Source organism: Peromyscus californicus, unplaced genomic scaffold, assembly GCF_007827085.1.
Source record: "Peromyscus californicus insignis strain IS unplaced genomic scaffold, ASM782708v3 Scaffold_4__1_contigs__length_199733344, whole genome shotgun sequence".
Taxonomy (NCBI): Eukaryota; Metazoa; Chordata; class Mammalia; order Rodentia; family Cricetidae; genus Peromyscus; species Peromyscus californicus.
Genome location: NW_026294562.1, coordinates 69,176,569 through 69,203,906, shown reverse-complemented (window position 1 = coordinate 69,203,906; position 27,338 = coordinate 69,176,569). Strand labels below are relative to the sequence as shown.

Below are 27,338 nucleotides of genomic sequence, written 5' to 3'. Positions count from 1 at the left end.
GCTGACATTTCCCAGTATCATGAACCACTAACCAGATTCACTCATGTATCCAAGAAGTGATTGTGTAGAAACCCTCACCACTCTACAACTACTATTAGATGTTTAGGAGAGAGCCTGCCATGGGTGACATGTGGGGACTTGGTCTTGAGAATCTTGTGCTTTTTCAGCCCCATGTCACGAGGAGGAATTGCTGGCATTCCATAGCAGCCAGGGAACAAAGAGGATCACTCAAGATGGGACCGGGTGCCAATCTTGAGAGTGAGTCACCAACTGGGAAATCCTTGCTGTTATCTAGTTTTCAGTACTAGTAAAAATGTCAGTCATGAGTAATGACCATGTGACTCTCAAAACACCTCTGGAGCCAGTGTGGTGACCGTGAGGGGATAAGGCATTCAATGCAGGGCGGCTGCGGTTGCGGGGTTTCGGGAGTGGGAGGTGGAGGGGAGGCTAAAATACCAGGAGTACAAAGCTATGTTTCTTGGACTATTGTAGCTCAGGAGTGATGACTCTGGGGCATGCTTTTTGAGCTCAGGGGCTTGGGAGGGTGTCTGCAGGCTGAGAGCTGGTAGTAGGCCTGGTGGAGAACGAGAGGGCATCAGAGGAAGCTTTAAGTTCTCTCCCCTACACTTGTGGGTGGCAGTGTTTGTGGCCTAAGGTATCTGGGCAGCGTGCTCCACCCCCCGAGGCTTCCACATCCTCACCCAAATGTGAGGAGGAAGACAGCAAAGCTCCAACAGAGACTTCATGCTCCTTGGCTACTTTCCCCCTCGCTGTCATAGAATAAAAGCCAAGAAGCTCAAGGAGGGAAGGGCTTATTCTGGATGACAGCGCAAGGTGATTATTCCATTGGGGAAGGGAAGACTCGGCAGCGGGAGGGGAGGGCCCGGTGGCGAGAGTGGGGGTGGGGGACCTCTCGTCACTTTGTTTGCAGAGTCAAGAACAGAAGGAGTAGAAGTGGGACTGTGATATGAAATCTCCAGGGCCTCTCTCAAGGGCCCATTCTTCAGTGAGGCTCCACCTCCTCACGGTTCCACAAGCTTCCCAAAAGCATGCCAGATGGGGACCAAGCGTTCCGATATGTGCACTTGTGGGGCTATTTCACATCCAAACCATAACACTGGCTTATCAGAAGAATCAAAGTTCATTGTTCTATTTTGGAAATTAAGATGGGCCCAGAGGATCAAGGGATAAAGGTTTGAAAGTGACTGGATGGTAAGGGCTCTGACTCTGTTAATGGAGTAATCTGCTGAGAGAGTCTTACTTGGTGGATTATTGAAAGTTAAGGCCCAGCAGGAAGTAGATAAACTGGGCAGTTTTTGAACGGGCCTCTCTTTGTCTCGGATTCTTGGCTACGATGAGGTGAGCATGCCCTGTCACCATGATGCCCCATACCTTACAATCTCAGCTCAAAAAAATGGACTCAGCCTGCCACTGACTGATGCCTCTGAAATCAAGGTCCAATTCTTCCCATGTTATACAGTTAATGTCAGGCATTTGGCACAGAGATGGAAATCTAATGGATGAAACCATCATTCACACATTTCAGGATGAATCTTGTGCACTACAAACCTGTCTACAAAAAGGGCAACTGAGCTTGGGGGGGGGGGGTGAATAAAAACCCATAAAGTACCCGTGGCCACTGCCAACCTGAGAGCATTTAGTATAGGACCCAGCACAGAGGAAATGGCTATTTCTATCTGTTATGGTTTATGCCAATTGTCAATGGTACAGGCTCTAGAATCACCTTGAAGACCATCTCTTCGAGGGATTTTCTATGTTGGGTTAATGGAGTTGGGAAGACCCACCCTAAATGTGGCTAGTACCATTGGCTGGAGTCTCAGACTAAATGTAAAGAGAAATGGATCAGAGCACCAGCATTCACCTCCCTCTGCTTCCTGACTGAGGATGACATGCTACCAGATGCTCCTGTGCCTGCTGCCATGATAAACTGGACCCTCAGCCGTGAGCCAAATCAGCCTTCCTTCTTCAAGTGAATTTTGTCTGCTCTTTTATCATAAAAACAAGGAAAATAGCTAATACTCTGTCATCGGTGTTCTGAGCCTGCTGTAACACTCATGTGCTACATGGGCACAGGGTCCCCTCTTATGGGTTGCCTCTGATGCAGGCCTCACCTCTCCTGAGACAGCTCAACTTGTGTATGAGTACTGTGATGGCTGATCCCTCCCTTGGTTTCCCTGGCTGTTGCTTCCACTCACAAGTCTGGCTAATCAGAAGGCTTTTCTGCCCTCTGACAGGCTCACTACCACTCAATGACATTTAGTAAATTTCCTCTCATTTGCACACACACATGCATGTTTTTGCACGAGTACACATGTATATAGAATCCAGAGAACAACCATAGCTGTATTTCTCAGTTACTGCCTACCTTTCTTTTTAGACAGAAAGCCCCTAGGATCAACTTGCTTCTTCTTTCCCAGCCTTGGGATTACAAGTACCTACCACTTTGCTGTTTTTTTAAAAACGTGGGGTTTGGGGATCCTCATGCTTGCAAAGCAATCTCTCTAGCTCCATTTAGTGTCTCTGAGGCAGAGACCATACCTTTAATAATTACCCATTAATACCATGTCCTCACCCTAAATGCTTTGCAAATATCCACCTACTTTAATTCTAGAACCTTCATGGGACACCCAACTATCCCTGTTACATTTGCAGAAACCAAGGTACAAGAAATGCAGTAATCTTCCCAAGACCACACTGCTTGGGTTTCTCCTTAGTTTTGTCTCCTCAGGTTAAAATGTTCTTATCCTCTTGGTGCCACTTAGTTCTGGATGATATATTTTTACTCTGTAATTAATTCACCCCCTAAAATGAAGCCACATTCACCAGCCAAGAGGGTTGAACGCAAACACTTCCTGTTCTGCTCTAGACTGGAAACAAGATTGTCCAAGTGGGAGTCAGTATTGGATGGAGAGAGCACTTGGGTCTGTGAGGGCAAACAGAGCCCCCCCCCCACACACACACACCTGTTGGAGAGCCTGAGAAAGCTGTACTGTCAAACTGCCTTTGCCTTTGACACAAGGTAGACCCCAGGAACTCCAAGGGCAACTTCAAATTCATGGCTTCATTTGCTCAAGCACTTGCGAGTCCACAGCCCTTCACTAGCTGGTCATTGTTGGAACAGAACTCACGGTCCACTCTCAGGCCAGGAGTCTGTTGAGGGCAGAACTGCCTCTTAATTCATGCTGGCTGGCTACCCTCACATACCAGGGAGAAGAAACAGAAGAGAAAACGAATGAGCAAAACCCAACGTGTGGCTTGAGTCTGCCTTCCACCAGGCTCTTTATAGCCTTTTGATGGTGTAGTTTCCTGCAGAACAATCCCAGATTGCATAAACAGGGGCTCTGGGACTGAACTCCAGAGGCCTATGGGATGTCCTTGGGAGCTGCGGCTCACTGAGGCCCACCTTCACTTAAGTAAACCAACATTTAAGAGATAAGAGTGAGAACAAACAGCTCTCTCTAGAATAAACCACTGGGGATGAAGCAGACTGACCCTCTGCTCACGTGTTGACTGGAGGCCAGCAAGGGTAAAGGGGTGTGTGTGTGTGTGTGTGTGTGTGTGTGTGTGTGTGTGTGTGTGTATGTGTTTGTATGTGTGTGTGCACATGTGCGCGCATGCATGCATGCATGCATGCAAGCATGTGTTTAAACTAATCAAATGTTCAATAACATAAACATCTTTATGAAGGGAGTTCAAGCTAGCTTTGCTCTTTTTTGTTATATCAAGGTTTTCTCAAAAATGTTTAAAAAGAATTTTCAATTCTTCAAAGCTTTTATACTTAGCATTTTTCTAACTCTTTCTTTCCTCTTTCCTTCCTTCCTTTTTTTTTTTTTAATTTTTAGAATGAAAGATTAGAATGGTTGGCTCCTATAGAGCAAAAAACTTGCTTAGATGAAGCCGTCATCAGTATTTTGGTCCTAACTGAAGTTTTATTGTCAGAATTGCAGATTAACAGGCAGGTGTCAAGAGATGGCTCTGGCTGGGGAGAGGTGAGATGGCTCAGCAAGGTAAAGGGCTTGCCACCAAACCCAGTGACTGGTTCACCCCTGAACTCTTACATGGTTAAAGGACAGAAAATTCCTGAGCGTTGTTCTCTAATCTCCACACACATGTTGTGTCACACATGCATACACACTCACACATGTACACACAAACACACAAATAAATAATGTAATTTAAAAAGAAATATCTCATTAAAAAAAACCCTTATTCTAGGGTTCAGTTTTCTCCATTAGGAAGATTTCCTAAACCTCCAAGACACACCAGTACAGCCAGAGGGCTGGTCACCCTAATACAACCCAATCCTCTGATCTTATTTAGGATTCCCACCTGAACTACCATCATTTCTGTGTTTTGCTTTTTAATCCAGTTTATATTATTGATCAGCTTTCAGCCACTCCAATTTATAGTTGCTAATGCCCAAGTGCTGGTTCTTAGCCTGTATGATATACTAAATTGTGGTGCTAAGAATTTTACACACAGCACCAATCAGTCCCCAAACATTCTTGCTTCCTGTTGCTGGTCTTTGCCTCTGACTAAAGACAAAATGGTTCATTCTCCTCTTGTCAAGAAGTCAGGACATGGCCAGATGCATCTCTCTGGACTATGACAAAGTTATGCTCATCAGAGTGGTCCTCACCAGACCTGACAAGCCTGTCTGCTGAGTGTTCTTCCAAGATGCCCAAGTGGTCTGGTCCCTGCCCTTCTGAGATGGGTTGCTTTCTGCTTTTCTTTAGTTCTGATGGCTGTTCTAGAGCCTTCCTATAACCTCTGTAGATTAACTTGGCAGAGTCTATTTCTGCAAAGGAACTCATCCCCATGTCAGCCCTGAGGTGGTTATTTTCTCTCTTTATAGGAGGAAGCAGGCTTCAAACAGGTAGAAACCAATCAAGGTCACTGAATCAGCCAGGGTTCTTCAGACTTAGCAAGGATAGGTGAATGGATGGTTGGGTGGATGGGTGGGTGGGTGGATGGGTGGGTGGGTGGATGGGTGGATGTTTGGTGGGTGAGTAGATGGGTGGGTTGGTGGATGGGTGGATGGTTGGGTGGGTGGGTGGATGGTTGGGTAGATGGATGGGTGGGTAGGTGGGTGGATGGGTTGATGGATGGATGAAAGGAAGGATAGATGGAGAGATAGGAGGAGCTATGCTATGAGAATCACATAATCTTTTTTTTTTTTTGAGACAGGGTTTTTCTGTGTAGCCCTTGATGTCCTGGAACTCATTCCTTAGACCAATCTGGCCTTGAACTCAGAGATCAACCTGCCTCTGCCTCCTGAGTGCTGGGACTAAAGGTGTGTGCCACCACCTTTTTATGTGTGCTCAGCTCACATAATCTTGAAGTCTGAGAAGCCTTTCTGTCTGCCACCCATATATAGGGAACCAGGAAAGCTGGTCATGGTGCTCAGTTCCAGGCTGAAAGCCAGAGAGTCTAGATATCTGGTACCCAAGAGCAGAAGATGAGTGTCTTAAGTTCATGAGAGTAAGTGAGCTTACCTTTAGTTCTTACCTAACCCTCAGCTGACTGGGTGGTATCCAATCACCTTCAGCAAGATTCAAACCCCCTCATAGAGACACTCAGGTGCAATGCTTTACTGTTCCATGGGAATTCCTTAGCCCAGTCAAGGTACCATCTAAAATTATCCATTACAGGCCCTGGGCTGTGAAGTGGCCCAGCAACAATGACTCTGAGCAGGGTATCTATGAGCTGATCCTATGCCTCAGCCCGGGACGTTCTGCCCTCTGCAACATCACACCCCTTCTCTGGGACATCTCTGGGGGACAACTTTATCCGTGCTGAGACATAGGTCAGCAGGCCTCACAAGCAAGGCTCAGTCATGGTTGCTTTCATGAGACAGGACATCCCTGCTGAGGACTGCCATTCACAATTTCGCTGCCATTGAGGAAGAACTTCACAGAACAACTGTGCACACGCGCTGCTTGAACACAAGCATGCTTCAAGCCCCCCCTCCCCCCAACCTTTCCCTGGGAACCCCCTCACAGGAAATGTTGTTTTGTCAATTTTTTTTTTAAGCACAGAAGAGAAAAGGAGGGTGTGGGAGTGATACATACATTAAGCTTTGAGTCAGTGCAGTTTCCTCAGCATTAGGCCATGCTTTTACAACTGGTCTTTATCAAAGGGTTTTCATCTGCTTGCCAATGTGTCCTCTGTCCTCATGACTCATGGTGGGGACTCGTTCCTTTCAGCTTAATCTATACTAGCTTATCATTTCTCTTCTTCCCGGGGGATGGGGGTGGGGGTGGCTGCTGGAACCGAATGAACTCAGCCATCAAGAAATCACCAGATTATTCTTTGTGTTAAACAAAACAAAACAAAACAGCTAATGGCTCTCTGTCCATGAGTGAGCCTGCTTGGGAGATTACGATGAGGCATCTGCTTCTTGTACTGCAGAGTGGGGCAGGAGAGAGAAATGCCTGCCCCGGAGACAGGTCCTCTGATAGCTCTTGGATTCACTTGGGCTGATAACATCCTTTGGGGTTGGGAATGACAAGTTCTTCTCCACACACACCATTCCACGGCTGCTGTGGGGGCTCCTTCAGGGCAGGACACCGTGAAGAGCAGAGGGCCTGGGATAAACAGCGATAAGACACGGTTCCTGTCTGGCCTGAGCTTGTACAGGCTCTGGGAGAGAAGCCTCTGGAAGGACTGAGGTAGATCCTAAGCATTCCTCACTTCTCTGGAGAGCTCCCATCCTGCCCTTGGAGACAGGGTGGGGGTTGGGAGTTGGCTCTTGAGTCAGCACCAGCTCATCTGCCCCATGCTAGGCTTTGGCCCAGCTGTTCAACCCAGCTCTCGGCCCTTGCCCAGGTCTCTCCTAGGAAGTCCTGTCTACCCCTAGCCCCTCCCCTGCCTTCTTTCCACAGGCTTTCACCCCCAGAATGGGTCAACAGCTGGACTTGGTTAGGGTTTGGTTTCAGTGCTATCACCTATCAATGGCCTGAGCTGGCCTGAAGTCATCCAAGAGTCCCGTGTCCTCTGAAGACCAGGGACAGTTGTCACATGCATTGCACAGAGTTGATGAGGGAAAAGCAGACAGAAGTGCTGCTGAGCGTATCCTGGGCTCCATCCTGGGTACCTGTGTTCCTTAGCAACAGCTTCAGCTCAGGCACCTTCTCAAAATGGGCATGTAGCCCTGGCCCAGGGCTGCTACTCTTTCCTCCTGCCCTCTCTGTGAAAAAGGTAACAGAGTCCACCCGGCATGGCTCTGCTCTGCGGCACTGGTCTCAGGCTTTCCCAGCTTCCTACAGGACTGCAGTCTACACTGTCCTAGGATTCCCATGGAGCATCCACAGCAGCCACACTCTCTAGGGGGAACGGTCCTCAGCTATTCGGCAGTCATGTTCCCAGGCCCCCTTCAAGCTACTTGACACACTGCCATCTCTGGGAGTACTCCCTCTTTTCTGGAAGGATCACTTGACATGTTCAGAAACTTCTAACATAAGCCTCAGAAATGTGCCAACAACAGAAAACTGTAATTAGACACACATTTTCCACTTTGACGAGGGCTCCCCAAGATGCAGATTTATGGGTTCTGGTGTCACTTGCTCTCCTTAAGAGCTCCTGGTGGCATCAGGAGGAGGCACACATTGAGTACCTTGGCAAGTCTGGGACATCAGTATTCTAAGATCCTGTACTAGCTTATGCCTCATTCCACAGGACCTTTAAAGTGGCCTCACTGGCTGATGGTCCCTTAGGCTAGTAATGGGTGGTGGCTGTGGCAAGTTTCTCCTCCTGCCAGAAGTTAGAGGGGGTCTTATCAGTAGCTAGAAGCAGGCTTGGGCTTGCTTGGGATGTGAGATGTTGGCACTTTTTATCCTAAGGAGCTGAAGGTTAGTGACAACCTTGGAGTGTCTTCGGAGTTTGGACCACGTCTGTTTTCAGTCCCAGCTCCCTTTTACCCTCACGACACACAGTCACCTTCAAAATTCAGCCTCTTTATGCCAGAGAGAACTGGAGACACCCACAGAGGTTCTTTCAGTATTGATAGACATCAGTGGTCACAGTATTCAGTTTTAAAAAGCAAAGGGTACAGGTTTCCAGGAACACTTACATTTAAGTCCCAACAGATAGTGGGGTGTCAGTGGTACCTGACTTTGCATTCACAAATGTCCAACAATCTCTGCCTCCAATGCATGAAAAACCTCTCATCATCAGGGGGTCCCCCACAAAGCACCTGTCTCATGTGGTTGTCTCCTAATATCACATTCTGGCAACAAGGTGACTGAGATACCCAGCCAGGCTGAAACTGGTCTATGGGGTCTCTGAACCAAGGTGGCCAACATCCGTTTACCTGGAACCCTGGCCAGTCAGTGCGGGTGGGGTGCCATGTGGAACTGAGAACTGGTGCAGGCAGGAAGTGGGCACCTGACAGAGCGTTTACCACCCTGCTGGGAGGGGTCCATTCTCCCACCTCCTCCAGCTGGAGGCCATGCTTCTCGTTAGCAGCCTGGATCCTTCACAGTGGTTCTCACCCTGCTGCCTCTGCAGCTCAGCTGGGTACTCCCAGAAAAAACAAAACAAAACAAACAAACAAACAAAACCCCAAAACTGAAGTCCAACTGGCTTCTCTTCCTAGGAATCTTGTTTGAGCATCCCAGCTGACCAGCGTGCAGGCCGACTGGGCTAATGGAGAGCTACTGTAACTCATGACCAAGAGCTTGTGGAAGAAAGGACAAAGGCCAGTGCAGGGACCTCAGACTGTGCAGCAGAATCCCGGCTTCGGGGAGTGTTAGCAAACAGCAGCTCTGGGTTTCAAACCAGGGGCCCCTGGCCTCATTTTTCACCTTCACCGTGGGTGAACTGGGGCAGGTTAGCCCCTGCTCTTCAAGTTCCATCTGTACAAGGGACACCAAGATACAAGGATGGTTGAGGTTCCTGTATTTATGCCTCTAACCCAGCTCCACGGCATGCTCAGATCTGACCTGAACACTGTGCACATAGCCAGGAGCCAGAACAGCATCTGGTGTTTATGGGCTCACATTGCAGGAGACTGTGCCCTGTTAATGACCTCCACTAGGTGAGCCCTGCAATTCTGGGAACCCGAGTCTTTGACCTGCAACAGCCCAGTTCAGAGAGCAGAGATTATGCCAGTGAAAGGATCGAGTCACTGGGGAGGGGGAAGGCCCCCCCAGTGACCCTGGAGAGCTCCAAAAGGATGGGGATGAGGTGGGGAAAGACAGTTAATATAATGCTCGGAGTGGAAAGATAGTTAATAATGACATTGCAAAGTCACCAGGGTGGGAAAAACTGCACTAATAATGACCATGAAGAGAGACTTCTGTGGTTTTCCAAGGTTCTGCTTTTACAGCTGCCACCACACTTATACTCAGGAGCCCTTGTCCACAGCCGCACCCTGCAAAATCCATGATCCCACCTCCTTTCCTCTCCAGACTAGAAGAACAGTGTCTACAGTATCCTCCAAACCCAAGGGTATAGCCCCATGGTGGTCTCGTGAGTTCATGGTAAGAAGATGCCAAAAATGTCTCCCCTATTTCTGTCTCTATACTTAAATTTATAGAGATACACCCATATTATGGAAATTCCATTGCATCATTTATTAATATTCTGTGTTCCACATATGTCTTAGTTAGGTTTCTATTGCTGTGATTAACACCATGACCAAGAGCACTTTGGGGAGGAAAGGGCTTATTCCAGCTTACAGTTATAGTCCCTCAAGAAGAGAAGTCAGGACGTCAGCACTGGGACTGGAGTTACACATGGTTGTGAACTGCCCTGTGGGTGCAAGAGACACAATTGCTCTTCACTGCTGGGTCACATCTCCAGCCCCGTGCCAGTGGCTGTTTGGAGATGCCAGGGATTGAAGACCTTATTCTTTTTAGAAAGGACAGATAATGTTTTACTACTCAGCCTCTAAATGTTGGAAAGAATCAATGTTCAGGTCATCTCAGCTTCTAAGAAGTTATAATATCTGTTTCTAAGTAAAACCTTGTCTTTTTTTTAAGAGTGTAAGTAAAATTTGTATCACTAATTAGTTTGATACATGTATACGTGTTTGCAAGTGTGTGTGTGTGTGTGTGTGTGTGTGTGTGTGTGTGTGTGTGTGTGTGTGTGTGTATGTGTGTGTGTAGAGGTCACTGGACAGCCACCAGTGTCATTTCCCAGGCACTACCCATGTTTTTTGTTTGTTTTTGAGACAGGGCTTCTTGGTTGCCTGGAGCTCAAGTGGAAGGCTGGCTGGCTAGTGAGCCTCAGAGATCGGCCTGTCTTTACCTCCTGAGCTATAGGATTGCAAGCATGTACCACTGTGCCTCCTTTTTCCTCTGGGTTCTGGGGATCAAACTCAGATTCTCATGCTTGTGCTAGCACTTTGCTGACTCAGCTATTTCCCCAACACATAGAGAACTTTTTGAAAAGTCATGTGTGGGAACACAGTCCAAGAATGGAGTCATGTGAGGGGGATTCCGAGTGCTTGTGAGAACACTCCAAGAAAACAAGACAAGAGCCTTGTGACCTCAGTTTCTTCAAAACACAGAACTGCTCTTGGAATGTTTTTTCTGTGCTCTTCCTGGGTGTAGCAGATAGGAGTGAGTTGACTTCAGCTGTTGTTATTCATGTGCCTCTATGGAAAAATATGTTTTTGTCACATGTGGCTTGTCCTTGTGATTGAACACCTTACTCATGTGCTTCTTCTTAACCCTCACAGTATAGTTTGCCTGATGCCCTGAATAAAGTTGGCTGTTGCATAAGACTTTAGTCCACCTCATTTTTAGGCTCTGCTCTCGTGGGTTCATGTACCAATCAGAACAGCCACAGTCATGGAAAACCAGGAGTAGTGTCTCACACCTGTTATCCTAGCACCTAGGAGGCTGAAACACGATCACCATTGGTTCAAAGCCAGTCTAGACTATACTGTAAGACCTTAACTCAACTCCCATCAAAGTCATTAGAGATGTAGAATGAACTTGATATTTCTAGATATGAATTATTGGTTACTGGATCACCTTAAGAAAATGAACCATTACCTTATACACACAGTAAAACAGTTACATATATTACATATTATACTGCAATATAATACCATGTTATATAACACATGGTACATATAGATTATGAGTATATTTGTGTATGTCCATGTAAGTATTGAAGTTACAAATATATTCTATGAATTAGCACTCTTTAGATAGTATTTGTGTTTATTTTCATAATTTCCTTTTATAAACTTTCCTTGCCAAAGTTTATAGAAGAAAAGATGTCAACCCATCAAAAGTATTCAGTCAGCTCTTGTCTTTGGCAGCAAAAAGCATCCATTTTACTTAAACTCCATCCAACAGTAATGTCCTCTGCATGTCCATCTGGATTCCTATCTGTGAAGGTCAGTGGGAAGGAAGAGATGGATATTCTCAAAGACAATAGAATTGGCCTTTGTGAACAATTTTTTTTTTTTTTTTTTTTTTTTTAGGATTTGCTACCTCAAACTGGAGTTTTATTCTTGTGACTCATAGGATACACGTGGGAGAATGTGAAAAACAAACCCTGGAGTCAACACCACACCTCAGTCACCTGCTTTAGGAACAGAACAAGCATCCTGGAGGTACCCAAGTCCTATGTCCATAATCACCTTGTTTTATTCAACAGCCTCCAAAGAGGCCAATGTTTCATCACTGAGTGGACTATGCAGGCCCTTCAGTCTCTGCCCAATGCCACCTGTGCCTCAGGTTGAGAGATCCTGTCTTGTTTGGGGTGCTTTCTACCCTGCATCTTCCCTATAGCCTGGGCATTCTACTTGTATAGCTACTGGCCGGGATTGTTCAGAGACCTTGTTCTTTCCTAGGCTGAAAATTGTGTTTAACTCTTCCAAGGAAATAGACTAGTCTGGCTCTAAGGACGTATCCCACAATCCTCCTGTCTCTAGGGGGAGCAAGCTTGAAGCCCAGGATTCCCTGGTTTATTGAAAGACAACTGAAGGTAAAGGTGGGCTCACACAGGAATCAGTTAACTAGTTTCCATGCTTAAACACGATATAGTCTCCTTGATTCTCTCTGGGTTATCAGCATGTGTCTGCTTATGTAACCAAGCCACATGTTCCTCCCAGAGAGATGAGAATGGATTCTGGCACTCAAAGTTCCTAGGGCTATGGTTCTCAGATGCAAGTTGGTTGTGGAGAAAGCAGCCACCTGAAGAAATGACTAACTTTTTAACTATAAAGATGTACTTTATGGTCTGTTGTTAAAGCACAAAGCTTTCGAATGAGGTGCTCATAGAATGGAAGGTGTGGTGGTTTGAATGAGAATGGTCCCCATAGACTCACATATTTGAATATTCAGTTCCCAGTTGGTGAAACTGTTTAGAAAGGATTAGAAGGTGTGGCCTTGTTGGAGGGGGGTGTGTCACTGGGGGTGGGCTTTGAGGTTAAAAAGTCCATGCCAGGCCCAGTTTCTCTTTCTGCCTCCTGCTTGTAGAGCAGGATGAAAATGCTTAGCCCCAGCCCCATGCCTGCCTGCTTGCCCACCTGTGACTTTGCTGCCTGCTGATTTTGGGTCATGGACTCACTCTCTGAAATTGTAAGCAAGTTCCCAATTAAATGCTTTCTCTTAGTTGCCTTGGGCATGGTGTTTGATCACAGTAATAGAAAAGTAACTAGTACAGAAGAGGTGATGGGATCGAGTTACAATCATTACCTTCTTTGGCAAGACAATAAACTGGATCCAAAATTTAAAGAAAGTTTAAAAACATTTCTACATCCCCTACAGTAAAATTTTAATATTTTAAAAATCTATTTCTAACCAAGCTCCTAACATTTTACCTGTTCCACTGACACAAATGCACACTCCGGCATCAGTCACTTTTATCATTGTCAGTGGCAAGATACTCAATGAAAGTAACTCAAGGGAGGGAGGGTTTGACTTGGCTCACAGTTTAAAGGGGCCACTCCATCATGGCGGTGGAGGCAGGGTAGTTAGATTGGAGGCTGACTAGTCCTGTTGTATCTGGCTTCAGAAAGCAGAGAAAGAAGATGGCTTTCTCATGTTGCTTTCTCCTTTTCCATTCTAGGACTCTAGCCTGAGCGGGGGTGGTACTCATACTCCAGTGGGTCTACCCTGCTCAGTCCAACTTTTCTTGACTCATTCATCCTTGTGCCCAGAAACATGCTCCCATGATGATTCTGAATCCAAGTTCAGGGGAGTGAGGAAGGAAGGGAATATGCTATTGGCAAAATGTTAATTCTGCCTGGAGAGTTGATAGCATAGCATCACTATTAATTTTTAGGTCTGATAAAAATCATTATTTTGCAGGGTGGTGGTGGGGCATACCTTTAATCCCAGCACTTGGGAAGCAGAGGCAGATGGATCACTGTGACTTTGAGGATAGCCTGGTCTACACAGTGAGTTCCAGGACAGCCAGAACATCACAGAGAAACCCTGTCTTGAAACAAACAAACAAACAAACAAACCCCATTATTTTTACTGCGCCATATATAAAAATCTTTGGATGAGATGATAGGATGTGTGGGAATAGAAAGTCTGACAGAAAAGTATTCATTATTGTACAAGGATTATCAGCTGGTGGAAACTAACTCCTAAATCTCATTTACATAATCAGCTCCCAAGCCAGCCAACAGGCAGCGTGGACCCTCCTGACTCACTCCAACCCACAGCCCGTGGGAAACCTAACTCTCCCATTCCTCATGCTAGTTTGAAATGAAAACTGGGGTCAAATGAGGTTGAGCAAGGTAGGGTGAATGAGGCAGAACACTGGACAGAGCAGTCTGATGTGGACTGGGGTAATGAGAAGAAAGGATGGAACCAAGAAGGTGGGGAGACAGGCCATAGCCCAGGACTGGGACTTTGGGGAAGTCAGGAAAGCTTCAGATGAGACCTCCAACAACCTGGAAACTATGGCTTGTCCCTAAACCCTAGTGTGATAGCTGGTGTTATTTTTCCAACTTAACAGAATCTAGAAAATGACCTGTGGGCATTCCAGTGAGAGATCATCTTGATTACATTCAACTGACATGAGGAGACTTGTCTCAATCATTGGTAGGACCATTCCCTGGGCAGAGGATCCTGGGCTGTGCAAAGTAGAGAAGGTGAGCTGAGCTGGGGAATGCATTCATCATTCTCTGCTTCTGATGGTGAATGGCACGTGAGCAGCTGCTTAAAGCTCCTGCCGCCTTGACTTCTCCATGATGAGCTGTATCTTGAAGTGTGAGCAAAAGTAAGCCCTTCCTCCCTTGAGATGCATGTGTAGCCAAATCCAAACACTGGCATCTCAGTCCTCTCCTGCACTGGGAGTTAGAAGTACCGCTAGGCAGAGCTAGAACTGGAGCTGAGGAGCACAAGTTAGAGGCCATCTTGGGTTATATGGAAAGACTCTCAGAAACCAAGGAGAGATCTGAATATCAGATCAGCTCTTGTGAGTTACAGCTTAACTACATCTTTATTTGCCAGTTGGGACAGGGGCTTCACCAAAATGAATGATCTTCCTAGAATTAAAAGAGAAAGACTCCATAAATTCTGTATTACATATGTTCATGAAGGAGCATTGGAAGTAGGCCTTCTGTTTGATGATAAAAACATACCAGGAGCTCAGATTCTTGGTGTTTAAATGATGGTGAAATATATAATACATATTATAAATTTATATTTTATAATTTTTATTATATATATATATATGTGTGTGTGTGTGTGTGTGTGTGTGTGTGTGTGTGTGTGTGTGTGTATGTACAGTTTTAACCATTTGGGAGTATGTAATCTGGTGGCAAGAGACAGATCCACAATGTTGGAACCATCACTACTATCCACTTCCAGGACATTCTCAATTGTCCTCATCCCAAGCTCAGTTCCCATTAAACACCTGCTTCCTTTCCTCGAAGCCCCTATCAGTCCTATTCCAATTTCAACTCCATGAATTTGCGTTTCTTACATGCTTCATTGTTCTGATTAATTTTAACTGTGAACTAGACATGAACTAGGATTTATTGGGAATAGAATCTTAATTGAGGAACTGCCTAGATAAAATTAGGTTGTGAGTTTGTCTATGGGGGATTGTCTTGATTATTAATTGATGTGGGCAGCACCATTCCCTACACAGATGATCCTGAATTGTATAAGAGCATTAGCTAACAAGAGGCATTAGCCAGCAAGAGGTGCCCTCCATGGTTCCTATGGCATTCCTTTGGCTGTGAAGTGAGTTCCTTGTTCAGAGGCAATGCTGTGTGGAATAGCAACCAGGCAGAATGTGTATATTCCTTTCTCTCTCTTAAACAAAAGTTCACCCAATTAAAATGAGCTTAAATGTAAAAGCTGAGAGAATGCTAGTAAACTCTGAAGGAACTGGTCCTGTAAGAAGCTGGGTGTGGTAGCGCATGCCTTTAATCCCAGCACTCAGGAGGCAGAGGAGGGCAGATCTCTGAGTTTGAGGCCAGCTGGGTCTGCAGAGCGAGTGATAGGACAGCCAGGGCTGGGCAGAGAAACCCTGTCTGGAAAAAAGAAAGAAAGAAAGAGAGAGAGAGAGAGAGAGAGAGAGAGAGAGAGAGAGAGAGAGAGAGAGAGAGAGAGAGAGAGAGAGAGAAGAAAGTAAAGAAGGAGGAGGAGGAGGAGGAGGAGGAGGAGGAGGAGGAGGAGGAGGAGGAAGAGACTGAAGTTGATGTAGTTGTGAATGTGATGTGACTTGCCTCAAGTTCTTGCCTTTGTTTCCTGGCTGTCATTCACTATGATCTGGAAGTGTGACCTAAAATAAATCCTTTCTTCCCTAAGTTGCTTTTGGCCAGGGTGTTTTGTCACATCCACAGAGAAGACACCAGGGCATTCATATGAGTGAACTCACACTCTGGGTTGTCCCTTCAGGATAATGACTTTGAAGTCAACATTTCTGAACAGAGTCACTTACACTTGTGCTCTCCTGTGGCAGCCCGAGAACCTGCTGAATCAGTGCCCACAAACTTAGGAAAGCTGTACTAAAGCTTTGAGCTCTCCTGCACACTGATTCTGCTGTCGTAAGTGACTGACATCAACAGAAGGGCCATGGTTGTTCTGTAGTGGAAATGACAACCAGGAAAAAGTCAAGAAGATGCTTGTTACAAGCAAGCCAGCTCACGAAGCACTTGTACAAACCACCCAGCCATGCTTAAGGGACAGATACACTACAATGACATCCACAGAGAGCACTGGGTACCCTCAGTGGCCAGAGATCACCTAGAAAAGACAAGACTGCCATTACCATTTGTTTGGGATACAGCTTCAGAAACAGAGATCTGCACTACAGGATTCTCATTGGCAAACCTTCATCCTGTATGTGGTCCAAGAGCTGAGCAACTGAAGTGAGGAAAATGGATATGGAAATCTGCTTCTCTACTTCATCCTCAAGCATCCTTGGCAGGTCCTCATCTCTTATGCAACCCGATTAAGGATGCTACACTCCCAGGTCGCAACAAGAAGAGACACTGTTGATCTTAACTCACGTAGACACTTACATGTTAAGTCAGATGGGTGAACAAAACATTCTAAAATGGTATTCTGACCTTTTCCAGTATCTGTACAACTTCAAATGAGAAGAGATACTCAAAGGAATTCAGCTCGTATTAGGAAATAAAATTTAGCCCAATTAAAATGCTCTTAAATGTTAAGGCTGAGAGACTGTTACCAAAATCTCATGAGTTTGATCTAGGTAGAAGATGGCTGAAATTGGTGTAGTTTGGGTCAATTCACAGCTGACTCTTATGCTCACAGGACTGTCTCCTAGACCTCCACCCATCCATTCCAGTGTATTTCAGTGTTCTCCAAGAGCCTCCTGATTCTCTGAGGCACAGGGTGTGGTGAGCTAAACAGATATGGTCACACCTCATAGAAGACAACGTTCACCAGGGCGACTAGAAAATGTGTCAGCTATAATATCAGGAACCTCAGACCAGAAGCACCTCATAGTGGATATTTTCCAAGCTCTGAATAACAGAACTATCTATGAGGATGGCTATGCTCCTCATGGTCACCAAATACTTATCCTAGGGCCAAAATGCCAAAAAAAAAAAAAACCCAACCCTGGTATTTTAATTTTATTTAGGTTAATCTTCATTAAATAGCCACCTACGGCTAGTGCTCTCTGACTGAAGTATGACTATTTGAGCTTAGGAAATGCATTAAAATTACAGCTCTCCATACATTACAGAAAGGTGGAGGTAGGTATCCACCTTCCCAGAAAGCTCCCCAGTGATGTCAACACTGGTGGCCTAGAAACAATCTCCCAGGTTTCACTTGGGGAGGAGGAACTGTCTGAGCTTCTAGAAGAGGGGTACAGATGGATGCAGACTAGGGGGAATGTGGAAGACGTGTTGGAGGGAGCCTGCATGCCAAGAAACCCTACCTGTTGGAGGCGCTGACTTAGAAGCTGAATGGGGTGGGCATTGTCTTTGGTTATGATAACTTCCCCCCATCCCTATCCCTTGTAATCTACTCACTTTAGGTTTATGTTACTCTGCACCAAGGTCAGCTGCATAAATCCAGGAATTCCAGAGGAAAAGCTTGTTCAGCTCACCATCACCCTCCATGGCTCACCTCAGCACCAGGTTCCACGTAGCCCACTTACCTTACAAGACTATGCCAGCCATTATCCACATCTTTCCGCCTCTGATCACTGCTCCAAGGGTAACCCCCTCGGTGTGTTTTTAGGGCTCTTTAATCTGATCAGAGCAGCCCTCCTGGCACTTCCTGTGCCAGAGTCATTCATCACTGGTATATTCTGTCCCATCACCTCAACTGTTGCAATGTTCCTCAAGGTCAGTCCATTCCACATCAGAAATGTTTTCCAAGTACCTTCTTCTGTCTGTGGACACTCATTTGGCTCATCTCCTTCCCCTGGATAAACAACAGCAGCCATGCCCACTCTTTATATCTTCCAATACCATCTTCCCATGCATCCAGAATTAGCTGAGCTATATCATGTCACTGCCCTGCTCACAGGCTTGTTTTTCATGCTGTCCAACCATCGTGAGAAAATTCCAGGTCCTCACATGGGCAGAAGACCCTTCACGGCTTGGCTGTGCTGCCTCTTCCTGTCTCATCTTGCTCATGAGCACAATGACATACTTGTTTCTGGAATTTCCCTTCCTCGTTACGCTGGACCTTTGCATAGCCTCTCCTTCTCTCTTGAATCCTCTACCATCCGCCCACTCTACCTGCTTCATGACTATTCACATACAACTTGAATGATGCCTATTCACATACACCTTGAATGACATTCACTTATCCATCTTCTTTCTTCTCAAGGCCAGGCTGGTGTCCCATACCTTCCTTCCCTGGCTATAAGCACCACTGTCTAGTGTTGGGCTCCTTGGCTTGTCTATAAGAGAGACAAAGCTTTTACCTTCTTCATTGTTCTATCTCCACTGCCCATTGTCATGTCAGATGTTAACCAGGTATTTGTTAGTAAACAATGAGGGAAGTAAGTGAATGAATACATATCAACAATGAATTAACAAAATGCTGAGGAGGATTTGTGGACAGGATAAGGGAAGCAGAGAAGTGGAGCCATGAATCTGGGCAGCCGAGTTTCTGAGAGTTTTCTTCTCCATTTAGCCAACACTTAGAATCAACAAGGAAATCAGGGCTCATGGTGCTACAGGTGGGTTGGGTTTCTCTGAGAAGAAGGGGGAGAAGAAACCACACATGAAGAATTTGCACCTGAAGTTGTTGAGAATATCAAGACGATGAAATAAAAATCCAAGAACCCAAAGGATGACTCCTGCTAATCCAGGTCTGGTCAGAACTGAGATGTGTGACCGTTACCCAGCCTTCAGGAAGAGAATGGGTTTAACCCATTTTTCATTCATCTACAAAGGGTAGAGTGGGGCACAGAATGAAACCAGTGGTGTAGTATCATAAAATACCAAGCACCGCAGGTGGGACGGAGAAACCATTTACAGCTGAGCATCGCAGATAACATGAGCACTCATATTTCAACACTGGTTGTTCACAGATCCTGACGCCATTCTCCTGACCAAGAAATGGGGAGACCTTGAACAATTCGCTGTAGAAACAACAGTTGGATTTCAAAACTCCTCTCTTGGAATTGTCCCCTATACCCTGCAGGACATGTCCTCAACCTTCTAGTGATTCATGTCTGATTACTGCAGGCTGTTCAGGTTCTATCGTTCACTAGCTTTATAAGGGTTTACTTGGTGCCTGTGACCAACAGACTGTGGAAGATGGTGGCAGGTCATCAAGACCCGCCCTCTGATCTTAGGTCATTCCTGCTTGGTAGGAATGCTCCATGGAAGTCCCCCTTACCAGCAGCTGTTTTCCTAAAGAATCCCGTTGAGTCAGCAGTCTCATTCACGAGATTACTGGCCAATGTTTCTGAACTTGCAGGATTTTGTTTGTTTGTTTTTGTTTTAGCTTTATTGTTAACTCAAGCACAGGATTTACATTTATCTCTATTTAATCTCATCTTGTTAGTTTTGGTCCATTGATCCAAAGTGTAGAAATCTCTGTAATCCAGATCCTGCCGTGTCAGGAACACTTATCCCCTCAGCTTTGTGCTGCCAGGAGATGCAGCTTGGGTACCCCGTTATGTCTTCATAGCAGCAACTGCCAAAACCATGGGCCAGGGTGAGGCTGAATGCACACATTGCCCTAAGGCAACCAGCAGCAGCTTCTCCAGCTGTCTAGCATAATCCAGGTCAGCATGAATGATGGGCTAACATCTTCTACATGATCACTTTGCCAAGCTTTAAACTGCCAAATGCTATCTCCACACCAGCCATACTTCTCTCTTTTGTATGGCACAGCCTGAGGAATGATCTAGAATAAATGCCCTTATAAAGATGTCTGAAAAAGCCACAAGGAATCATACTATTAACTATTTACTTAAAAATAAGCATAGTTCTGTGTATGAATATACATATATTGTTTTAATGAACCTTTCTCATCTGGGCTGGTAGTACTTCTTCCAAGAGCCAAAGAAAATCTAAGAAAAACCTCAATAACAGACATGAGAAGCCCTCTTTTGAGTTATTGGTCATGGCTGTCCAAGAGACTCCCCAAACATACAGCCTACTGATATTGTCTCTGGTGGTCCCTCAGAGGTAGAAGGTAAGTCCTTAGTACTAAAGACACCATGTACTTCAGAAACAGGGTTCAGAGACCCCTGAGCAGGAACTGACCTGTATGTCCCTCTCCTGAGGATTAGTTTTCATGATAACAGAAGGCACCATGCCGGCTTCCAAAGGGGGAGGCAATCAACAGTCCTACCCATCTATGACACCTATGAAGCAGTCTATAACAACACCTATAAACAACCAGTAGTGGCACACATACCTTGGTGGAACCAATAGCTCTCTAATGGGACTTAAGATCCACTGAACAAGAGGGAAACCAGGCTTGGTCTTGGAAACCTAGCCAACTCTTCAGTCCTGGTGAAGTCATGGATATTGGAGAAGAATCTATAACCACTATTTTACTAAGGCAGAATAATCCCTAACATCAATCCATAAACATTTGTCCTTATACGCACAGATAATTGCAGTCTTTATCTCGCATCAAGGAAACTTCTGTTTGCAATGGAAAGAGACCACTACAGAAAACCACAACCAATCAAAATGCAGAGATGTAGAGCCCAGTCCCAATGGATACATCTTCAAAACAACTCCCACACCTCAGGCTCAGAGAATATTGCGGAAGAAGGAGTAAAAAGGTTGTAAAAGTCACATGATCCGAGAGTTTGCTGTGAGATTGAGTCTCTTAGTAATATCCTACACATACAAAATCTCCCCAACATAGCTGACATATGTGAGCTGAGCAAGGACAACACCAATGGACATGCTAAAATGAATGAGACCCACAAGGCCTCAACCCTACTCACTCAAAAAGCTATAGACAACTCAGGAAAGCTGAGAATGGGAGAGGTGGTCTTCTCCAGGGAAGAACACACCAAATGATTGTTCAGTGCCAAACAGTGAGCCCTGAGAAATACATACAAGTTACATTATATGGATTGAGCAAGTATTTAGGGACACGCACAGTAACAATCAATGAAAAAGGCGCCATGACTTGAAGGAGAGCGGGGAGGAGTATGTGGGAAGGTCTGAGGGAGGAAAGGGAAGGGGGAAATGTTATTATATTATAATCTCAAAAATTAAAACAAACATCCTCCTCCATATTTATGCCCACCATGGAACAATGTTTAAACACCCTTTCTGCTATGGTTCTGGAGCAAAGTACTAATTAAGGTTGCTCCGTAGAGATGACTGGAATTGTTCCAGACAGAATAAAAATCAATCGTGACATTCTTTGCACTCAGAGAGTCCCCAAGTATAAATTTAGTTTCTCATGGATTTCCCACAGCAACCAACTTTGATCAGTGGTGGAACAGGGCTTGCAAACTGAAGGCTCCCCAGGGTTGAGAGATGTGTTGAATGGGGTCTAGTGCTCTCATTTAAAAAATACAAAGTTGGAAAATAAAATGGATGTCTAAGCTGGCCAGCGTGTCCCATAAAGCATTTTGATCAAAGACACAGTTTCTGAAACACTGAGGAATGGCTGGGGAATCCATGGGGATGTGGGGGAGTTAGAGCGGCTAAAACCTGGTCCCTGCAGTCCCATAGGCAGACAGCAACGTCCTGACAGATGCTGCTTGGGGAAACTTAATGTTTCTTTAAGCATTCAATTATGGCTACACAAACACATATTTTAAGCCACCAGCAGATCCCTGCACAAATTAGGGATGCCAGAAGGCAAATCAAATAGATTCCCTGAAATGAGTATTTAATAAGAATCCAGCTCTGCTGTGTGAAGAACTGTCCTACCATGGAGGAGTCTGAGAAGGGTAAGGAGAGGACTCTGCCAGCACCAGCTTTAGATGATAGCTCTTGTGACGGAAGGGGCCAAGGCCACCCTAGTTCAGTTTTAATTGCCGAGAACCTTTTTAATCATAACAGATTTCAGAATACCCAGGGGTTTGGTGCTCAACATGTAGGCTTTCTGGGAATTGCTAGGGGACGTTCAAAGGTCTTTAAAAATGGTTCTGCACTGTATGTCCTTTCATGACGGGTACCCATGTCGTCTTTCCTCTTTTCAAACATTCCTAAGTTTTGACACTTTTAAAATGAAGTTCTTTTCTGATTTATAAGGTGGTATTTTCTTATTGTAAAACAATAAAGCTTTCTTTTATAATCTCTGCATCCAGAGCTATGTGGCATGCATGTCATTTAAAAATAAAAACGGAACACCACGTACACTATTTCCTAACACGATATTTACATTGGGACATCATGGAATTTTTTTTTCAATGGTAAAGTTCTTCATTATTTTAATCATCTCCTGCCAATATAATTTTCAGGGACAGACTCAGCAGTGAATGGGCTTTGAACCTGGGGCTAATTCCTAGTCTGTAACAGGCTGGCCATCTGATTGGTCAGGCCCTCTAGTGTCCTGAGTGTTAAATATTTAAATGACCTGTTCTTATTTCTTACAGCTTCATTTGACTAAACTTTCTAAATTGGATTTCCTGGGCCAAAGGCTATAGAAATTAAAATTTAATTATAAGGTGTATGATTAATTACCTTTTGTGTCTGACAGCATGAGGAGAATCATAACATTTTTACCCTACTCACAAAATTGTACATTTTGGGGTCTTCCTTGCTTCATTTTTAATAGACGTGTAACTTTCTTCTAAAAAGGTCACACTGAATATTCGGGCAAAAATATCATTAAAAGAGTAATATCGGAACGTTCTAATTGTGAAAGCATTACTTTTAACTGAAGGTGATCTTTAAAGTTGGCACAGGTGGGCACTGAGGATGGAGTTGAGTAGGGAATGTTTGCTTAGTACACACAAGGCCCTGGCTTGGTTACTAGCACTGCAAAAAATAAAATTGCTACAACTAGCAATCAGTAAATCAAAGCTACAGTGTCTAGAGGCATAGACTATGTCCTCACCATGCATTTTAAATTTAAATTTATTATTATATTTTTAAAATTAAGGTCCCTCCCTCTTTGGCCAGGACTGGCCTAAAAACTCCCTATTCAGCCCATACTGGCCTTGAACTTATGGGAATCTTCTGCTTCAGCCTCCTAAGTGCTGAGATTACAATATGCACCACCATGCTCAGGTAATCTATATGCTTCCTTAAAAAAAATAGATTTATTTTTATTTTATGTGTATGGGTGCTTGGCCTGCATGCATGTCTGTGTGAGTGCAGAGCCCATGGAGGCTGGAAGAGGGTTCTGAATCCCCTGGAACTGCAGTTACAGACAGTAGGGAGCTGCCACATGGGTGCTGGGAGCAGAACCCAGGTCCTGCCCCAAGTGCTCTCAACCTCTGAGCCACCTCTCCAGTCCCGTAATCCACAAACTTTAAAAATGCAGGCTGACAAAGAGATTAGGAAGAAAGAAAGAAGTGGAGAAGAGAGAGATTCACGTTTCTAGCTTTTCTAATTCTGAGGTTATCTTAGGAAAGTCCTAAAGGGTTGGACAGGAATAAATTAGGGCACCTTTGAGATGATTTTCCACACAAATTATCCCTCGTCTGGTTGTCGGCCTGCCTTATGCTATCTGCAGTAACAGAGGGGGAGTCACCTCCAGAGGGGGCCATGAGCAGAGCGGTTAAGCCACTTTCCAAACCCAGAGAACCAGATGGGACCAAGACAGCGTTTTACGTGGAAGGGCACGTCAATAATGATGCTAAGCGAAGTGACAGTACATAGGATTGTACAAAGACCGTGGTGTCAGCTAGGGACCACCAAAGCAAAGCCATGTTTATAAGACAAAAATCCACCTTTGCACTCGCCCCGTCACCCAGGGCTTACACGTTGGTTTCTTCTGTTGTCGCTCTTGGTTTCAACCCCTCTGCAGTGTTCTCTTTCCTGTTCTGGAACAGACTCCGTGCACTAAAGATGGAGAGGATTTCACAAGGTCTTTCCACTCTCTCACCTGTAACCCTAAGACCGTGTGCAAACTCAGGGTCACAGCCTCCCTGTGCTGGGCAACATGTTCCTCCAACAGCTAGATACCCAGAGCACCCGCCACACAGACATTTCTAAAGCCCACTGCCAATCATAACAACCCATAGAGGACACATGACCCCACGGATGTCCTTATGAGATTTTTGTTTGTTTTTCCTGTGTCTTTCAGAGAGCATCTAGAATACCAGCTTTTGACCAAATATTTGACAAGAAGCATCTCAGGGAAGAAGGTTTACTTGATTGACAGCTGGAGAGCATAGTCCATCATGGTGGAGAAGGCATGTTGGCCAGGGGGTGAGGCAGCAGGTCACAGTGCACCCACTATCAAGAGCAGAGAGTGGACAAGTGAGTCTGGCTATAGAGTCTCAGGGACTGCCCCTAGCGACCCACGTTCCCCAGAGAAGCTCCACCTTCTTAAGGTTTCACAACCTTCCAAACCAGTACTGCCATTTGAGAGCTGAGTGTCCAAGCACAGGAGGACAGTTCACCTTCTAACTACATCCCCTAGTTACCTCGATGGAGATATTTTCAAAGTCATATACATGCAGCAAGGGGAAAAAGTGAATTTCCCACAACACTCTTCCATGAACAGAAGTAGGGGGCTGAGGAGACTGCTCAGTGGTTATAGTTCTTGCTACATAAATATGATGACTTAAATTCGGATCCCCAGCATCCACACAAAAGCCAACATCTACAATCCTGGCACTGGGAAACAAAGACAAGAGGACCCTAGAGGCTTTCCCAGGGGAAACTTAGTTGTTTAGCTCCACATTCAGTGAGAGACCCTGTCTCAAACAGCACAATGGAGAGAGCAATTGAGGAAGTCAGCCTCTGGCTTACACACATAAATACACATCAATATGCACACACATACACCCTGATTAATTACAATGTCTAGAAATTTCTTTAAAATATTTACTTTCTGAAGACAGGTACATAAAAGCAATATAATTTTCTGCTCAGAACCCCAAGTATTCAATCTGTGTGCCCGAATCTCTATTTTCAAGTCACTGGAGACAAGAAAAGCTAAAACATATCAGATATTCACTGTTTTCCAAGCCTTTGATCCACTCGGTGGTGAAGGGTAGATATGTAAGAAGGAACACAAAGTGGCAGGTTGCAGATCCCGGGGAGCAGGCTGTGTCATTTTACACGGACTGACTTCAAGTACTCTGTGGCCTTAGATGCCGACTGTCGGGACAGTCTCTTCCATCCGATTTTCTTAGGCACAAGCTCAAGCTCTGATGTGATGAACAGCCTGATCTGTTCACACGAAGACTGGCTCTGGTCTCTGTGACTGCATGTCCCTGGTGGACGTCTTCCCTCCTCTCTCTGTCAGCAACCCCCCTACATCTCACTGAAGAGTGAGGAAGAGAAGCTAGCTCTCCTGCAAGGGAAAAGCTTAAAGCTCTCCTGCTTTAAGCCAGGTGGGACCTGGCAAATAGAATTATTCTTTTAAACGCATACTGCTCGCTGGAAGACCTCATTAGCTAAAGAAAGAATTAAATAGATAAGAAAAGCCCTTTGTAACTGTGGTACTTGTGGGAGGGCAGGGATGGGGTGGGGGTAAAGGAGTCTTGAATAGGAGTTCCCAGTAGACACCATTTCTCCTGAGAAGCCACACACAAAAACATAATGATACCCACGCTCTCAAAACAGCAAGCAAAACAAAAAACAGCACACTGTTTTCTGGGAATTTATAGTTTTTCCCTTAAAGAGCCAAAATTGTCCGGGAGAAGCTTGTGAGGTCAAGTACGTTCTGATGGTGACACAAATTACAGAACAGTTGTCAGTGAATGTCGTCCCAACCTTCTCCTGTCGCTTTGTGAGCAAGAATGAAGTGGACTTACTCATTCCTGTCCAGACTTAGGATCAGTTCTCGGCTCTCCAGCTGCAGTCGCACCATCAGCACATCTGGGTGATTCTGAAAGATAAGCAGGAAGGGTTAGCTAGAACGCAATGGCTTTGCCTTGCCAATATCCTGATGTTCTACATCAGTATAGTCAGTGGAGAGGAAGGAGGGGGCTGTTGAGATTGTTTGGAGGAAGAGGAAGGGGGAGGGGAAGAGGCGAGAGAAAGAGATTGATTTTCTTCTTGGGGACTTTCTTTGACTTCAAGTACTGAGGACCAGAGTGACAGAATTGGAATATGGGATTCCTGGCCCTGATGTGGCCTTTATACTCTTTTCATCTGGCTATTCCTCCTTTGGACTCTTCCCTCTGATCATAACCCTGCCCACCCCATCCACCCTTTCCTTGATCTTCCCCAACTGCACCAAGGGTACCTCTATTCCTTACTTGCTCATGGTAGAAAAACCTGAAGCCATCCCCCAGGCTCCCTGGCCCTCACTCGCCCCCTCTATTGAATGTATGAACAGTTCCACAGAGATGCTCTTTAAAGCACCTCTCCTGTTGTTAAGGCCCCCTCCCATCCTTCCCTCCAGCCCTTCCCTGTTCAACCCACAGGCAACACTCCTCAACACGTGCCTTCCTCCTATAAACTCTTCTAATCCAGTTCTCCTGGGGCCTGCCATTCCTTTCCTCCTGTCCACTCTCCAACAGTGGGAGGACACTTAAAACTCCAGCCTTACTTGTACCTCTTCCTACCGCACTGAGAAGATACCGGCATTTGAACTTGCCTATGGTTCCCCATGTCCTCTCCCTGGCAGCCCTTCACTTGCTTCAACACATACCCACACCGCCCTCTTTCCCTCCTTACCTGGCTCTAGTTCCCCATTGCACCTGTCTTGCTGCTCTGAGAATTTGCACACGCTGGCTTCTCTACCTGGGACGCTTTTCCTGCCTACTGGAATCAGGCTCAAAGTCAGCTATTAGAAGAAGCATGACCTCACCACCAGTCTCCCGCTGCTCTGGCCTTCCCCCCATGAAAGGAGGGGGCCTCATACTACTTGTGATCAGCATGTTGGTTTATGCTTCATTATTATGTCCACAGGGGTGCTGGATAAATAACAGATGGGGAGTGAAGGAAGAAAGCCATCCATGCTAGGGAAAGAGCTCTGCAGACATCTCTTCCTCTCGTTCTCCAGCCTTCCCTCCCCTGCTTCCCTCCCCTAACCCATTTACCCACACATCAGTGGATGCAGCCCAGTCCTGCAGAGGGTGCTGCCCACAGTTAGGGTGGAGCTTCCTACCTCTGTGAACCCCACCTAGACAATCTCTCACAGATATGCCCAGACACTTGTCTCCAAGGTGATTCTAGGTCTTACCAAGTTGACAACCAGTTCAAACCACCATAGCATATTAGGAGAGGTCTGGTACGTTAAAAAAAAAAATCCAGTAGAGGAAAAGAAGAGAGAGAGATACTTTTATTCCAATCCACTCACTCCCTGGACATTTTAGTTTAAAAGCATGCTTACATCCAT

At 45.5% G+C, this 27,338-nt stretch overlaps 1 protein-coding gene across 2 annotated transcripts in view; it reads right to left on the bottom strand.

The window, feature by feature from the left end:
* Adam12 (ADAM metallopeptidase domain 12) overlaps positions 1–27,338 on the bottom strand; it is a 327,810-nt gene that overhangs the window by 221,221 nt on the left and 79,251 nt on the right. For both annotated transcript variants that reach the window (XM_052711869.1, XM_052711870.1), the window contains exon 3: positions 25,807–25,880. In XM_052711869.1, coding sequence (XP_052567829.1) covers positions 25,807–25,880 — 74 coding nt within the window. The remainder of the gene's footprint in view (positions 1–25,806; positions 25,881–27,338) is intronic.